Source organism: Dromaius novaehollandiae, chromosome 8, assembly GCF_036370855.1.
Source record: "Dromaius novaehollandiae isolate bDroNov1 chromosome 8, bDroNov1.hap1, whole genome shotgun sequence".
Taxonomy (NCBI): domain Eukaryota; kingdom Metazoa; phylum Chordata; class Aves; order Casuariiformes; family Dromaiidae; genus Dromaius; species Dromaius novaehollandiae.
The window spans coordinates 24,215,473-24,233,169 of NC_088105.1; the positions used below are offsets into that span (position 1 = coordinate 24,215,473).

A 17,697-nucleotide genomic window follows, 5' to 3' on the forward strand; every position below is an offset into this window, starting at 1 on the left:
TGTTTACTAGATCTCTAGCATCAAAGAAAATATTTAAAAATTAAAGAAGACTTGCTATAAAAAGTATTTTCTTATGTCATGTGCAGTTCTTTATTTAAATATTTATCTATATTACTGGATGTTTTAGAACAAGAGTTGAATTTGACATGTAATGTCATGCCACTAAAATAGGCCCCCGTAAAAATGTTTTTGTTTCTTTCAGCTCTGTAGCATTCTAAGATATTGGATGCTAAAATAACAATATGTTACTGAGCATACAAAATCTATTTTAAGGAAAGCTCAGAGTACTTTAAATAACTCTCCAAATGCTGTAGACTGATATTAAGGCAAAGTGTTTTTTGCAAAGATTTATAAAAGCAGCAAAAAAAAGGTTGCAAAAAGACATTTTAAAATGTCCTCATTTTTTCTATAATTGAATGACAAGATTTGGTAGTCATGAGGTGTTGGTTAAAGGACGCTTTTTGTGACTTCACGCCGAACGGCGCAGCCTTGCAGCAGCAGGGCCTGGCGCAAGCAGGGCGCAGCCGCGCTGCTCCCAGCCCTCGTCGAGCTCCTTCCCTTCTCCCGGCATGGCAGCCTGTGCTTGGGAGCAGAGTGACTCCTTGTTTTTCCTGGCTGAGAAAGGAATCCCAGCAATGTAAATCCAGCATAACCATGGCAGGCCTGAATTTGTAAAATACCTTCAGAAATTCAGAAAACGCCATTCTTTTTTGGACGAGGGGTTAACTTAGGTGCGAGGTGGTTGTTCACAGCTTTGACGTTTCTCCCTTTCCGGAAGGGCAGAAGGACGAGGGTCGCTACTCAGCGCTACGCCAGGACCCGTTCTGATGTTGTTCAGATTATAGGTATCTCTGTGAGCATGTGTACGCGTGAGAAATCAGAGTCTGAACTGTTCAGCCAAGCTCCCGTGCCTGATTTTGGGAGCAGGCCCTCAGCGGGACACCTGCCCTTCGCCTGCGCGGCCTCTCAGTAACAGCTCCGCACCAGCGGCCGCGCTGCGCCTCCCCGCCCGCCCCGACATCTGCCGCCGCCCCTCGCCTCGCCCTGGGCGGACCCTCGCCGCCCCTCGCCTGCGCTGCCGCTAGGGACGCCGGGGGCGGGCTGACCAGCGCCCGGCTCCTCCCCGGCGGCCGCACTCCCCGCGGGCCGGCAGCGCGCAGGCGGCGCCCGGCGGTGAGTTGCAGGGCAGGAGCGGGGCCTGGCGGGGCGGGGGACGCAGGGCCGGGCCGGGCCTGCAGCGGGGGCTGCTGCCCCCGGCATCCGCTGCCGCGGCGGGGAGCCCACAGGAGCGGCCCCGCGGCGCGGGCGGGCCGGGGCCGCGGCCTCGGCCTCGCTGTGGAGGTGCGCGCGGCCGCCGTGCGTGTGTGCCGGGGCAGCGCCGGGGCCGCGGCCTGCGGGGGCCGGGCCGGGCCGGGCCGGCGGTGAGGGCTGCGGGGCGCTCGGGCTGCGCCGCGGGCTCGGCGTGCCTCCGCGGGGAGATACGCGCTAGCGGGCGGCTCTCGGCGGAAGCGTAAGAAGTGCGGTATTAAATGTAAATGCCAGAAGGTGCTGGGGGGGGGGTGGGGGTGAAGGCAACCCCCCCCACGACCTGGTCCCTCTCCTCAGCCCATGTTGTAAAACACTTATATCTTCGTGCTCAGCGTTTTCCTTTCCGTGCAGACTGTGGGAGAGGAAATAAAACGTTGTCTAGGATGGCAAGTCCTTCACGTGCACAAGCTTTTAAGCGGGACACCTGAGGGATGCTTTGAGTGTGAGTCAGGTATTAGCAACAGTGCTCTCGGCGTGGTCAGTGCGTTACCACCTTCGTGTGGTGGAGAAAGGATCTGGAGAGGACTCAGCAGCGTGGCACCCTTTCTTTCTGCAAAGCTTGCATCCTCCAAGCACGCACACGTGAAGGTACAGGCTTTCAAAGACTTCATGAAGTTCAGCTGAGACATGACACGCTTTTAAGTTTACGTATTCAACAAATATTGAATATAACATGGGTATAACAGTGATTCAGTGTGCGTTATTGTGGAGCCTGAGAGACTCGCATTTAGTCAAGAGATTTTATCTGTGCTGCAGCAGTTATAAAGCACTGTATGAGCTAAATGATTGTTAGTGCGCAGATGTATCCGGAGAGTTCCCGTCACAAAGTCTTCCTATATCTTCTAGTCTAGTTTACCAAATCTCCTGAGCACACACTCTTAAACTGGATTACTTGCCAGAATTAAAAACACATGCATCTTTCACCCAGCCCCACTAAAACCTTTGACCAAGTTGACCTTTCTGACAGTCTGCCTTCCTTCTCACTCTCCTACAGGAAAGGAGGCTGCAGGAGTAGTCATTTTTCCTTTTCCTTTCTCTAGTGTGTTGACTTTCTTTTTTTGCTCTATGGAAGTTCAAGCATGAATTCCAGAAGGACTGGCTATGAGTAAAAGTGAATGATTTCAGATGTTGGAAAATTAGAATGAGATGAAAAATATTCCGAACTGTAAATTTCTGAGCTTAACAGATGCTACTCTTGGCCAAAAAGCCGGTGCCTGGTTCCAAGTCTACCGAAAAAAAGACATTCATAAGGCTAAGAAAGAAAAATGTAATGCTCTTTCATTTCTCCACAAAAAGACCAGTGCATTTTCTGTGTGTGAAGAACCTTAAAAGTTTTTAAAAGAATTTAAGCAGGGTTTGAAACACCTCTGTAGGTTCCAGTGCTGTAAGAAATTCTCCATCGTGATGAGAAAAACTTAGGGTAGGACAGACGTTATAAGCTGTCTCATGTAAAGCAAAATCATTGACAAAACATGTCCAGAGGCAACAAATAAACATGAGATCATCCTAAATGCAACAGTAAATCATCCTCTTGAGCCTGTGATGTATTCTGGATATATCACTTCTGGATGCCTTTACTTGCTAGAGTAGTTTAAATGGAAGCATTTGGTGTTACATGAGAGAGAAGTACTCCTAGACAGAAAAAAAAGTCACAGAAGTAATTTATAGGAGGCTGTTCAGCCTAGGGGACACTAGTCTTGGCAGTGAGTGCTCTTGAGTATGAATTAGCAAGTGGATCAGTGGCACTAAGAGGTTTAAGTACGGCAGGACTAACGTTACATCAAGAGGCCTTTGCTTTCCTTATTGAAAGTATTCAACAAAATATTTTTTTGCATGATATTCCTCATAAAATTTTCACAATTTCTGCACTTCCATGATGTTAAAGATGAGTATCAATTTTTATTGCAGGTGTTTCAGGTACTGTAGAGATTGACCACTCTACAGTGATACAGGTCTGCTGCTCCTCATGCTGGGTTGTGGTTTTGTATGATTGCCTTACGATTGCCATGCTGTTTTCCAGTGTGGCATGGCACTAATGTTAGAAATATTTACAAATGTTAATGCTTTTTCTTGCAAAAGTTAAGGGCTTGTTCTGCATGTAAGGTTTGCAAGTTACTGATTCATTTTCTACTCCTCAGTACAATTTGTGCATGTTTGTCACACTGAAATTACTTGTAAATGTTTGCAGCATGCAGCAAGAGTAAGCGTGTCTTTGGTCAAACCATGGAAGAACAGCACTACTGTTATAGTCACATTATGTGGGTAGTGTACTAATACTAGCTTAAAATTTTTGTCAACATAGGGAGAAAAATAGAGGCCCTTACAATCCAGTTGATTTCAAGTGCTTATTATCAAAGATTCTGTTAGATATGCTAAAGGCTATTATGAAAAATAACTTAAAATGTATATACAGATCTTACTAAACAGTTGTATTTTCTGTCTTTGACAATATCTGCTGACTAGTGTCAAAGATTTAATTGCTGTTTATTTTGTTAGCCATCTGGGCCAGCGGAGTTAAGGAAATTACTAGCGTATTTCTCCTTGTGAAGGAAGTGTCAATGAATTACTTGCAGCTTGCGATACGACGGGATTGCGTGGGTACTGCTGAGGGTCTGAGCGAGTTAGCCAGGACCCTTGTTGGTGGATAGTACTGTGTGAGAAGGATGCTGGTCTCACAGTTGAGACTGAGTTTGTAGCACTGGAATAGGAGAAAGGCAAAATCAAATTAGTTTTAAAACTTAACTCATTTGATAAGGCATCATTAAAAGTTTCTAGATAAGGAGCCTTTTTTATTAACTCGTGTTTAAAATGTAAAGAGCGCTTTTTTGTTGGAGTAAAACCATTCTTCTTAATGAAAAACTCATTTTTTTTCTTTGATACTGAATTGTCCTCTCTACTTCTGTCTGCAAAGCTTGCATTGCATTGTTTTTATAGGCTACTACATTCCTGTTTCTAATACAAATACTGCATTTTTGTTGTGTTTTTGGTCGTTGCTGTTGTTTTCTTCACGTTTTCAGGTGTATAGTCTGGGGTGACCAGAAGTGGGGTTATTTATTCTCTAAAGAGTAAGCTATGCAAACCACAGTTAATGATACTGCTGTGACATACTGTGTTTCTGATGTAGGCCTCTGGGTTATATTATTTTTCTCTTAGGAATTCCAGTCATTTTGACAATGTCATCCAATACATGCGTTTAAAAGTACATTCTAAAAGTAGCTGCCTAAAGTACCAGCACTTTCTTCTGCACTTCTTCATGGTAATGGATTAACATGGCTCATTTTCTGTGGTCAGGGAATGGTCTGTAACTCCACACAATGTCCTTTCTAGCTGTGGATTTTCTGCCTTGATACATACTTGCTGTTTGCCAAATCATTGCAGCAAAACTTAGTGTAGTTACATAAACCATGCAGGCCTACATCTCCAGTGTGACTGGTGATTTTAGTTCTCAGTTTTGGAGTGCCAGATTTGAAACACTTGAAAATGGAAACTGGTTTTAAATATTTTTTTTATTGTGTTCTTTTTATATTGTTTCTAAGCTGGCCACTTTGATAGCAATTTTTATTAGATGAACAGAGTTTCATACTAATTCTAACAGAGACTTCAGTCTTTAATTGCATTTAGTCTTTATTTTCATTCAAGGAAAATATCAGTGCCAGCAAATAGAGGAAACCTTCCTCAGAAACGTTCTGCAGCCCTGTCAGTTAAAAACTTTCATCCTCGGTGTTTAGATATATGATAAGGTAGTAATTTTCTAGAACTGATTTCAATGAAAGAAAACCATTGAAGGGAAGAGAGAGGAAGATCTGAGCTTTTAAAATTGCTTAGTGATGTGCAAGAAAGTCAATCCTGAAATCTGTAAGTATTTTTCAGTTTACTTATTTAATTGTTATGCAGGCATGCTTTTTGCTTCACGAAGCTTCTGTTGCCTTGGCGTTAGAACACACTTACTACGGACAGATTTGCCTTCCAAATCCATCAGGTTTTCAGCCTTTGCAGTAAGTATTCCATCAACTTCATAGATTAAACTATTTCATGTAGTATTTATTTTACAGATGCACTAATTTTGTCACGTTGCCAGTAAATATACATTAGATTGGGTCCTGCTTTGGTTTTGAATTATTTTTGGCCAGGCAGTTTAAGATTCGCTGATCCTATGTGAGGAAGTCTACAAAACATTGTTTTCTATAGCTATATTTTCTTTACTTCTTGTTTTATTGTTCCAACGTTTAATAGCTCCAGCAAAATTAAGTTATTCAAATCAGTCAAATATTTAACCATACAAGCACAATGGAATTCAGTGATTACTACTGTGTGTATAGCTTTCAAACTTTAAAGGTGGAGCTTAAACTCTATTTTATACAGACTCATCTTAATTTCCCAGCTTAATTGTTTATGAGATTGTTTAACTTCATTTTAAGTCTTCCAGTTTTGTTGAAAGAAAACAAAGCTTTGCAACATGGCGAATGGTTGGAGGTCACACACTTCACTGCATGTGGAACATTGGATTACCAATTGCATTCCCAGGTCAGAACAAGAGTTCACCTAGTCAACAACTTGTGTCAACCAAGGCACACGTCACATCCTCCAAAAAATCAGATGTTCCAACCTTTCCTCGGGACAGTTAGAGCATAGGTTGCCTGTATGAAAAGTTTTCTTTTAACATGTAAGCCACTTTCGAGGTTGGGTTTTGCTGGAGTTGTTTTTTCATATGCCGTAAGTATTTGTGATCTATTTAATGTAGTTGGTGTTCTTACTGACCATGCTAATATCTAATTGTTTTTTTCTTCTCTTTTCTTTTTTTTAATTCTTGTAAGCTTTTGGCTTCAGTTGTAGCTTTTGACATTGAATTTCACAGTTTAATTATGCAAAATGTGAAAGTATTTCCTTCTGTCAGTATTAAACTGCCATTCACTTTGACCACAAGTTTCTTTGTATTATGGAGAAAGATAAATAGGAGCAGCACCTGACCTTCTGTCTAAAGTGATCAGCACTAGGGAAAACAGAAGGTCACAGAGCTAGAGCTTGATGGGGAAGCGCCTTGCATGCTTGAACTAATCGAGATGGTAACTGGTACCTAAAAATGGCTTGAAGATTATCAAGTGATGACGTAACTGGACCAAAACAAAAAAAAGAATCCTAAGAATTCTCATGACCTTCTACGAGAAAGAATTCTACTGAACAAGTCATTTTTAAAATGTCAGCTAATTGGTTGACTTTCTCAAAGTAAAGGAATGAGCTGGACCTGAACCTCACATTAAGCTGAAGCTGTGAAAGCCTGAAAACTAACACAGCTCCAGCTATTCTGTTCCATAACTAGTTTCAAGGCGCAAGAAAAAGTAAACAAGAAGGCTTGAATCATTAAAAATAATTTAAAATGGTATGAGAGCTTTATTAGGCAAAGGCTTCTTTTATTTGTCAATACATTTTAGCTAGGGAAAGTTACTTAGTACAGTAAAGATTTACCTTACATTTAGTGATAAAAGTCCTGCGGTTGATAAGCCTTTAGCTTTCATCAAATTAAAACAATTTGAAGAAGAGTTGCACATAGGAGCGTACAGAATTCTCGTTACTAACTGGAAAGATTCAGGGTAAGACTTCTCATTCCTTGTAGTGTGAGTAGTCTAGCATGGGAAAAAGGGGAGGGCTCGCTGAGTAATGCCGCATTACTGATTTCGTATAGTACAGCCAGACATTAATCATATTTAATAAATACCAACAGTGGAGTCATCTTCTAAACCACATGTGCATTTCTGAGTAGATGCAGTTCAGATTACCTTGTAAGAGCTCCCTCTTAACCATGGTGTATGTCCTGTGTCAAGAATTACAAATCCAGCTGTCTGTCCTAAATGGATTGTTTTCTTCCTAAGGATAAATGAAGGTGTTCTGTGCTTGATTCCTCTGGTGTTTGTGTCTCACACATGAGGTCAGAATCAGATCCTCAGAGAAGACATGTGAACAGAGAAGTATGTTAATCTTATAGCTTCCCATTCCTGAAAGCATTATGTATATGGTAACTTCATTGTCATAAACAGGCAAACATGTACCTGCAGAACACTTCTATTGTGAGTCATTCCCATTGATTCAAAGTTGAGACTTTGACTGTAATGGTAACTCAGTGTTTTTCTTTCTCAAATAGAAGCTAGAGTATGCTTTTTGAATCTTTCAGACAGCAATAGCGGCTAACAGTGGTAAAAGTCGCTAAAATCAGTAGTCTGACTCAAAGACACGAGCATCTGGAGTATTGAGTATCGGACTGATTTGCCTCATGAATTTCTTTCTGGTGTCAGGCTAGTTTACACAGATAGAAATGAGCTTGTGCTGCTTTGTTATTTGTTTGAACATACAAATACATCAGAGAAAGTTTTTCCTAACTTTCTTTACTTTTTTTTTTTAGCTTAAAAATACCAAAAATGTCAATCCATTTTTATCTGTCTTTATAGGGAGGATTCAATGAAGGTCTGTTCTGAAGTAGTTTTATAAGATTTTAATTGAAGAACTGAATACATAGCAAAACTTAGGTTCTAATGTGGTTTTTCTGTGTTGCAAATAAATATTGGAAAGTTTTAATAATCTGAATGAAAATGTGAAATGTCTTTCCTATTTTCCAGTTACTCATCAATTTTACAAATATAATTACATAGAAAACATGCTTTCCAAACTGGTTTGGGCAGGAATTGGGCCAGAAATAACTCAGTCCTTAAGTCTTTAGTGTATCATAAAAAAAAGAAAAAAATATGGTTTGTACATTCTTTCTAGGTCATCTTTTAAAGCTTTTGAGCTAAATTATGTCACTGCTCCAACCTTGTCTTAAGTTCAGTGGGTTTAGATAATGATGAATAAGAATTTAGGCCATATTTATGTGTTTTCATGTTAGTCTGAAATCAAGCTATTATAAAAGCTTTGATGAAAGACCATGTCTGTAATTTTGTGTAACTGCTGAATTCAGCTGGCAATAGTATATTTGAAAAAGTGTGAAGGAGAGTTTGTCATGCAGAATCCAATAGTATAGCACTTTGTCTTTCTTAACAAAACCCTTCTGTTTGTATATTTTCATCTTGCAGACAATGCCGTTCAAACACAAAAACACAAGACGAATTGAAGGCCTTGACAGCAATGTGTGGTAAGTAAAAGAAAAATATCTGCAAATTTCAGAAAATGTCTTTGACTGATATATTTTCTTTCTGAATTGATAATTATTGCTAATAAGCACCACAAAGATATATAGCACTCGCTGTCTCTGCTGAAATATATTTGGCACCTCCTTAAAGGACAGAAGCAATGAAAGAAGTTCTGTTGAAGCTATGAATTATTTATTGAGCTTTAGCCATTAGGGTTAGGCTTCTGGCTATCTAGTAAACCACATAAGACAAGTGCAACTTTTGGGCATGGTGGCATAGCAGACTTTCAAATTTAAATATTAATTTTGTTAAACAATGTATTTAAGTTATTCTTGCTTTTTTGAAAACATGAATAGTACTTTTTTTAACCACTATACTTGTCCTTAGAATATGGCCCATTATTTTTAATATACCTTTTCTTGGTATTAAATTACTCTCAAATCAGTATTAAATCCATCACTGACAAAAATGGGATTTTGGTAATTGATAACAGCACCATATTGGGCTTGCACTCGTTGTACACGTGTGTATATATACACACACTAGCTGTATGTGTGTGTGTGTCTGTGTGTAACACACACAAGGTGCTTTGGTCATCCTGCCTCGGACTCATTTTTAGAAATTTCTATTTATTTTACAGAATTGTGAAGCTGCTTTTTTTTTTTTTTTTTTTGTAAATCTTGTTGACATTTGGGTAGTGAAGAAAGGGTAAAATGCAAAGCTTACCCGTGAAAGAAGGAAAAAAATTAATCAAGAATTCTAAAGTTAGTTTTTGGCAGGGTACTAGAAACAGTTAATGAACAGCCTGAAACGGTCTGTTGCCTAAAATCACTCAGAAAAAAAATTTACAATGCTCTGAGATGATTGGATAGTTTAAATAACACCTTCATTCGACAGAATCTAGCCTTTAAATCATTTAATGTGCCTGTTCTAATTAGGTCTACCTCATCTTGCAAAGAGGATAGTGTTTCATTTCTGCTCACATCCAGGGTTACTATATGTTTGTGTGTGTGGCCATCTGAACACAACTTTGCTGGAAAGAAAGTTACTGTGTAGATGCAGAAAATAAACCTTTTTTAGGTTCCCTCTGACTCCTGTGGTTGCTTAACTTTGTCCCAGCCCCTGCTTCTCAGTATGAGCACTCTTTACTTGAAGCTGTTTCCCCTGCTCTGAATTTGGCAATCTGAAACACTTCTTTTTGCCTTTTAATGCTGATGATGGAAAAGACAATTTTATCTTGTATGTCAAACTTAGAACTCTTTTTTTCCCTTTAGGGTTGAATTTACAAAGGTGGCAGCAGATCCCTCAATTGTCAATCTTGGTCAAGGCCTTCCTGATATATCGCCTCCCAGCTATGTTAAAGAAGAGCTGGCAAAGGCAGCAGCAGTTGACAGACTGAACCAGTACACACGGGGTTTTGTAAGTACCTTGGAACTTGGGGACCCAAGATTAGTGGAAGTCTTACCATGTAGAAAAATCTAAGACTTTGCTTATATTGGTTATATCCATAATTCATACTCCTACATCTGAAATTTAGTTTCTCTAGTAGTTTTATCAGCTACTAAGCAATGTCATCCATGTGGGGTTCTTTAAGGCAGAATCCTTTGGCAAGATCAATGTGGTAGTGTGCGTGTGGGTAGATTGTCACTGAAGATTCATACCAAATCTATTCACAGCACAAAGCATATAAATTATACATTTACCTCTGATTTTGCTCAGTATAAACATGAATGCATAGGATCACAGTAGAATGAGAAAGACATACTTGATACAGCTGAGACAGCACCTCTAGAATTGGGAAAAGATTCACCCATAACATTCAGTAGGTTTCAGTGGGCATTAGGAGGTAATTACAAGTAATTTTATGCCCTGGAGGATAGTTGCTATCTGCTGTACAAGTTGACATGTAGAGTTTACCTCTTGAGCATGTATGAGCATGTGGCATTTGTCATTCTTCCAAGGCAGGTTATTAAAGTGGACTATTGCTCTGGTTTAGTATGACCACTTCCTTGTCCTGTTCAGTTTGTCTTTCTCAAATTTTGTGGTAAGGATAAACCATGTTGTCCAACTGAGAATAATGTGTCAGGATTGCTACAAGATCCTAGGGAGTCTGTTTATATACAATCTAATATGTTTCTAGAGGACATGCAGCAACATGTAGGAAAGCATTGCTGTGTAGAGCTGGTAAGCCAGTGACTGGGTAAGTAGTTGTGGAGTCGTTGTTTATGTATTTCACCATAGCTTCTTGCCTATTTTCTGAGAATTTGCATGCATGAGAACCGGCAGGGAGCCGTGAGGGCCAGCAGCACCTGAAGGGACAGGGAGCTGAGCACACTAACACAGCTGACAGGGCAGGGGCCTCCCCAGCCAAGGCCTAGTCCTGCAGCACCTGAGCAAGGCAAGCAGGGCTGGGCCAGAGATAGCAGCTGAGATCAGCCCAGGCAGGTTTATGGTGATGAGGTGGGTCTGAGGTCAAGCCAGGAAGTCGATCTGCAGGTCAAGATGAGGCGTGGTGACGGCAGCTGAGGTCAGATACACCCCAGTGATCACTAGGCAGATCCATGGTGACAAGGCAGGTTCAAGGTCTAGCCAGGGAGTCAGTCCACAGGTCAAGGACTGGCTCAGCACAGGCAAGCTGGAGACCCGCACTCCTACAGCATAGCTCAGGCAAGGGCTAACAGCCCTGGGCTGAGCTGAAATAGAGCTCTTGAGCCTGCGGGCAGGGATGGGTGGAGGCCCCGGGTGAGGCTGGTGAGGGCCAGTAGGGCCTGTTAGTGCACTCAGGGCCCTGACAAGAATGGTGAAAAAAATACCCACTGAATGCAGTCTTACTACCATCCCACTTTGGATCACTTTGTTTGGGCACCTTTAGCTGAAGCTTCTCTACAGGAGGGATATATGTATAACTTGGAAGTATAAAATAATTGTTTAATGGCTGACACACACACAAAAGATAGCTGGGGTTTAATGAACTTCTAGACTAAACGTTAGCATGTTCACCATCCCCAATAAGACATCTGAAAAGTCTTTGCTGGCCAGGCAGGTACCACTGAGGAGAAGAGTGAGTCTCCACAGCTCCCAGCCCTGGAAGGGATCCTGTGTTGCTGATTTGCCATCATCCCCAGAAACTGTCAGCACTGACACTGAGTGTTTTTTTCCTTTAGGGTTTTATACCTCTCCATGTTGAGTTTTTCTGCTTGGATCCTTGACTTACTAACAGTCCTCATCTCCACAGTCATATGTCTGTCTGTAATTTTACCTTTCTTGTCTTATTCTTATCTTATTGGAGAGATTTTCAAAACTCTTTCTCACAGTTTAGTAATTTCCTCAGAAGTCTGGGCAATGTAATGGAGGAACTTTGGTGCAGGGGGAGAGGTTACAGAGAGCATCGGCTACAATCTCTTCCAACAAATATCTGCTGACTGATTTTCCCCCAAAATTTTCCAAATCAGGCATAAGTATAATTTTGCCAATGCATGCAATTATTCAATTTTTCTGTCATTTTTTTCCTTAGTCCCAAATAGCTTGGTAATTCTCATGATAATTATGAGCATTTGCGGAAATACTATACTGTTGATAGAAATTAAAGAGGAATTTTTAGCAATATTTACATCTTCAGCTTTCAAACTTCCTCTAAACTTTCTGCACTAGTAAGGTTTTTGAGCTATCTGCAATATTTGTGGATAGCAAATATGGTAGGGATGAATATGAGTGATGCACATCCCTCTGATAATTGAGACATTGTCTCAGTTTCTGCAGCCCTTAGACCTCTCATTGACTGTATGGCTATGGCCTAGAGAATGACCTCACATGACTTGGGTGGTGCAGCATTCCTGTGTAGTTGACACACTCATGGCAAGAAGTGGCTGTCATTTGAATCTACAGTGATTGGCAAGCTTTAATTTATGGTAATGTTTTTGTTTACAAAAGCATTCATAATTTTATGCCTTCAGTGTTCAATATTTTCGAGAAGGATTTTTGTTATAGCTGCATTTTTTTTCACTGAGCTGCTTTCTCCCTTTCTACTAAGTATCTAAAAATAGAAAAAAATTTCACAACAGGAAATCTGTAGTCTTCCTGAGTAAACAGAGCTGTGCCTTCTTGTTTCCATATTGTGTATGAGCTTTATTTCCTGTTTGTTTTCTTGTTCTTTGTATACTTTCGAAAGAATATACTAACCTTTGTGATCCTGCAGGGGACGCAAATGGTGCTCTGAGATGTGGGATATCGTTATTTGAATTATCATTCTGTTCATAAGTGCTGTGTATCAGCAGTATGTAAACAGAATTAAAAGATTTCCCTTGTGCCAAATAATTTGTAGTTGAGAGAGGGGGAAATAAACAGAAACAGCTTCAGAGAGAGACGTGGGCAGATAGGAAGGAGGCTCTAAAGAGAGGGAGGATGAAGTGATGTGAAAGCATTTTCTCCGCTCCTTCTGTCTCTTGTTCCAGCTCTACTTTAGGCTGCTTGGAGCTATCCTTAAATGTGATGATAAGAGAGAAATTCAAAAGCATCAGATTTACGAAGAATTACCTAGTAGAAATGATGAAATTGAACCCACTTTTCTTCTCCAGCGTGCAAAAACTTCTTTAAGGCACACTGCCTGTTCAAACCCACTAACACCGAAGGCCCATCTTGTATTCTTCTATTTTAAAATGTATTATTTTGATACATGTGAAAAAAATCAAACATGGGCCTTACACATTGTCAGTAACACCTGGCTTCTTGCCTAAAAAGGAACACACCAGTCAACTGTATTTCTTTGCTTTTAACAGGGACATCCATTGCTGGTGAAAGCCTTGTCTCAGATATACGAGAGAGTTTGTGGAAGGAAGATTGACCCTCTCACAGATATCTTGGTGACAGTGGGAGGATATGGATCTCTCTTTAGTACAGTACAGGCATTAATTGAAGAGGGAGATGAAGTAAGTTTTTATTAGAAATATTTACTTATACTCACTGAAATTAGAATTTGTCTATTTTTTCACTTGCAGTTATGTTGGGGCTGCTTTTTGAACTCCGTTAATTTGATTTGTTGCAGGAAGTAATTCAGACCTCTGTATGTCTGTCTGACAGTTTCAGAAGCTGTGGTCAGGAGATGTTGGGTGTCTTCCCTACCATTCACCAGCTTACACACCCCTTTCATACTTAGATACCTGTAGCAGTTTCTGTATCACTCTTACTGTTTGGTAACACAACACTCACCGAGTTCTTGTTTGAAAAAACTTGTGGGCTGTTGTTTGCAACAGAAAACTAAGTCTGGCACAAAGTATTTGCGGTGTTTGAATAACCATTGTATATCAAGTTCTCTTTTGGACTATTGCATGGGTAACAGCATAGGAGGGGAAGTACACATTTTTAAAGAAAGAATCATTTACTTACTGTATTAACTGTGATGATTTATCCCTTCACAGCTGATCTCGGCCTCTTTGCTAGTGATATGAAAAGTCATTTTGGGGGGATGTTTCCTTATGTATTCAGAGGACAAGAGTTTTTTCTTTTGTCATGCATTTTGCTTTCAGTATTTTGCTGTTTTCACTTTTGTAATGTGTTCTTATCTGTATCTTCTCTTTCTTCTCTGTTGTTCTGATACTTCTCTTTTTTTATGGTTGTCTGCTACTGGCCTTTTTTTTTTTTTTTCCCGTATTACATAGGGCTAGCCTCTATAAAATTTTCCTTGGATTTGTCCTCTTTTCCTCCCTGAAAATTTTCTTCTGATAAACTCAGGTCTTTAGCCATTCTTCTGGGATCTTCTTCTTCTTGGAAATACCGAACTAGTGGTACTGCACATTCTCAGATCAAGTGTGTCCAGCTATCATTGGACATGATAGGCCAGTACGCCCTAAATATGTGTCTTTACTGCGTGAGAGTAATACTGGAGGCTGCATAGCAGAACCAATGTGTTCAGAACAAAACCTCGCATCCCTCATAGCATATGCATACTTATTTTCACCTGGGATTTTGTGCATGGAATTAGGGCAGCCTGATATGGTTCAGCCATTTGCCATTGTTGTTGTTCATCTTTGCCTTGTTGCTTCACATCTGCCTGTATGACCAGCCACTCCTAGCATCATATGCTAAAAGCTGTACTGTATAACTCTAGAAGAACTGTATCTGTTGTCTAAAATGAATAGTACTAATCACACTTAGACTGAGGATATTGCTATATGATGTTCTAACAGAAAGAACATTTGCAATGTTAGATGAGGATGGAGTGCGAGAAACGCTATCAAGTTATGTCACCAAAATAAATCTGAAAATATGATGGTATCACACACTGCAATTTCTTTGTTTCTGATACTGATGATTGTTGTTTCAGGTAATAATAATAGAGCCATTTTTTGACTGTTATGAACCAATGGTAAAGATGGCGGGTGCAAAGCCTGTTTATATCCCTTTGAGAAATGTGAGTAGCTTTTTAAAAAATATTTATCCTTTAAAACTTCTCTTCTATACCTAATAAAATTTTATGAACACCTTGTAGGAGATGCTCTTTTCTATAGTTTTTTGTAATACCCAATTATATTAAAATGAGATAAATTGCTATAGTGTAAATCAAAACATTACAGAGAGAATATTTTATTAGCATAGGAAAAGGTAGGGCATTGTTTCTCATCTACTTCAATTTGTGCATTCTGAAAGCTGATCAAGATTCCTTTTTTGGATGCCGTCAGAAAAACGTCTTCATTGCAAATAAGGGAAGGGTGATTGCATATCAGTGCAGTTTGTGTATTTGCTGTTCTTTAAAAGATTTGGTTTCTGATCCGTTCAGCAACTCCTGTAATGACAGAATATCATTTCTTTTCCAAAATCTGCTTCCTAAATTAGAAGCGATCATGCAGTAGACATATTTGCCATACGTACTAGAATTACTGTTCATTTATTGGTAAAAAGGAATAATTTTGGTATGGGTTAATTTTTAGAGAGTGATTTCACTGATAAATCTGTTAGCTGGCTGTTGTGAAAGGTGCAGAAAGCTTCAGTTCTTTGGAACAGTCCAGGTTGGTGGGATCAGAGCAAGCATGTGTTGCCCTGCCATGCTGGGGAAGCTGCTGTGTTGGCACGCTGGCAAAGAGAGGAGGCAGAGCTGACACCATCTGGTTGCTTGGTACCACTGACATCATGCTGGAAGCTTGCAGGGACTGTTCTGGACACAAAGTGTTGATACTGTTACTGTTGGCTTGAGTGACTGGCAGCCCTGCTTCCTGGCTGAGGGCCTCTTTGGGTTGGATTGTTGCATGAACACTGTGAGATCAGAAAAACCTGCATTCAGAAAGCCTCCAGGAATGCAGTGGGAGTAGGAGAGGCTATTCTGGGTGCCCTCCTGCTAGGGCTGCTTTGAATGTGATGGGATTCCTTCAAGTATTTTTTTGTTTCACATCCTTTTTTTGGTTTTGCTCCCTCCCAGTAACATGCCAGTGTCAGAAAGTTAGTATGGCCATGGTCTTTGCTCTCTGCAGAAATTGATCCAAACTTCTGTCATCCTCATGTGATACTGCAGAAACCCCAGAGCCTGAATGGCTCAGATTTTTAACTCTTTGGCTATTTCCTTGTGGATAAGGAGGAGGGGAAGACCTAAAGTTCTGGTCCAGTGATGATCAGTCCTTCCAGCCAAGCAAGCACATGCTTTTCTAGTGCCTGGGAAGGCCATATACTTTATTGTTATGTGACTGGACTTCCCACATTACATGCTATCTGGTTAGTGTGTATGTAAGCAGATCCTGGAAACCAGTCTACTCACTGTGTATGTGCTAAGTAGTGTGAGGATAACCTTACGTATTCCTAGGGAGGCCCTAAGACAGACAGTAGCCAAGAGAGGACTGTCATCATAATTTATCTTGTTCTTAGCTGGAAGCTCCTCCTGGGATAGCAGGGCAGGTTGGAGAAGTTAGCACATATGGTTAGGGGACAAGATCTGAGGGGCAGTTGAGCATCTCTGTTTAGACTATAACATGTGTGGTATTCAAGTAATGCATATGCTTATTCTTATTTTAGAAAAATGATGGAAACTCTGCATCTAGTGCTGATTGGGTCTTAGATCCCACTGAACTTGCAAATAAATTTAATTCCAAAACAAAAGCTATTATTCTGAATACCCCGCACAATCCTATTGGCAAGGTAAGAGTCCTACTTTAACATTGCTATAATTTCAGAGTATGCCTTGGGTACTGTGATTAATACATTGGCCCTTACTTTCTTGCATCCCAGGTATTTACCAGAGAAGAGCTCCAGGTGATAGCTGATCTTTGTATTAAACATGATGCCCTGTGCATCAGTGACGAGGTGTATGAATGGCTGGTCTACAAAGGAAATAAACACATTAAAATAGGTACTGATTTTTTGTGGCATCTTAGAGGTGGATGTGGAATAAACATGCCTCTCGGAGATAATGGTTGGTGCAGGAAGTTCAGACTTCAAACTTTGTCTATTTTAAAATGATTTGACTCTGACAAGAAGAGCCCCTCTCTTTTCTTAACAATATTTTAAAGAATAAGGATAGAATTTCCAAAAGCTCTGAAGTCACTTAGGAGCAGACATCCGTAGAAACCGGTGGGACTGATACTCGTAAATCAGTTATGATCATTTGAATATTGCATCCTTATTCAGTTACTTTGTTGCCGTGACAAGTGTAACTGCTGTTCACATATATATACTGGGCTGTGCTTTGCTACAGAGCTAATAAAAGGAGCAGGAATTAAACCTAGAGATAATTGATGAGGGAAATGTATAATGAGGTACTCCATCATTTTTCTTCCACTACTTAAAAAAATCAAAAGAGGTATAAAGTGAAAGATTGTGGAGAGATAGTGTACTAACACTGTCCAAAGAGTAGAGACAGTGTTAAAATAATGGACATTGCATTTGATGAAGTCTCTGTGTGGGCGGTGTGAAAGTATTCTAAAGCCTTCCTGCAGTATTGCTATAGGGCTAAAGCACCATTGCAAGGACAAGCCAGAAAACCAATCATGCTGTCATGTCAGTGACCCTGGTGTTGTTTTGCCTCTTAATGCCTTATCCAGGCTCCACCGCAGTTAATGGAATTACTCCCATCGACCCAGAACGGTGCATCCAGTGCAGGTTACCTAACTTCCTTCCCCCGTCCTGCAAACATGAGCAGTGTTAGCACAGTATATGTAATACATATCCTACATATGTAGCACTGTAGCTACATATGCTACAGTTAAGCATATGTGTAAAAGTTTCTAGGGTTGGGGTCTTAGTTGGGATCTGTTGATGTATTTGAGCTGACTAAAGTACAAGACTTCTTTCT

General features: G+C 40.4%; 1 protein-coding gene across 6 annotated transcripts in view; it reads left to right on the forward strand.

The window, feature by feature from the left end:
* The first annotated feature begins 1,027 nt into the window (after positions 1–1,027).
* KYAT3 (kynurenine aminotransferase 3) overlaps positions 1,028–17,697 on the forward strand; it is a 29,215-nt gene continuing 12,545 nt past the window's right edge. For 4 of the 6 annotated variants that reach the window (XR_010390207.1, XR_010390206.1, XR_010390208.1 and 1 more), the window contains exons 1-8: positions 1,028–1,173; positions 5,203–5,303; positions 8,370–8,428; positions 9,701–9,845; positions 13,202–13,351; positions 14,746–14,832; positions 16,422–16,544; positions 16,635–16,755. Coding sequence is in view for 3 of the 6 variants with exons in the window: in XM_064515955.1 (XP_064372025.1) it covers positions 5,205–5,303; positions 8,370–8,428; positions 9,701–9,845; positions 13,202–13,351; positions 14,746–14,832; positions 16,422–16,544; positions 16,635–16,755 (784 nt within the window). In the remaining 3 variants the exon portion in view is untranslated. Of the gene's footprint in view, positions 1,174–1,659; positions 1,897–5,202; positions 5,304–7,175; positions 7,272–8,369; positions 8,429–9,700; positions 9,846–13,201; positions 13,352–14,745; positions 14,833–16,421; positions 16,545–16,634; positions 16,756–17,697 lie in introns of those variants that run through there. The other 2 variants (XM_064515956.1, XM_026116499.2) reach the window with 2 other exon arrangements.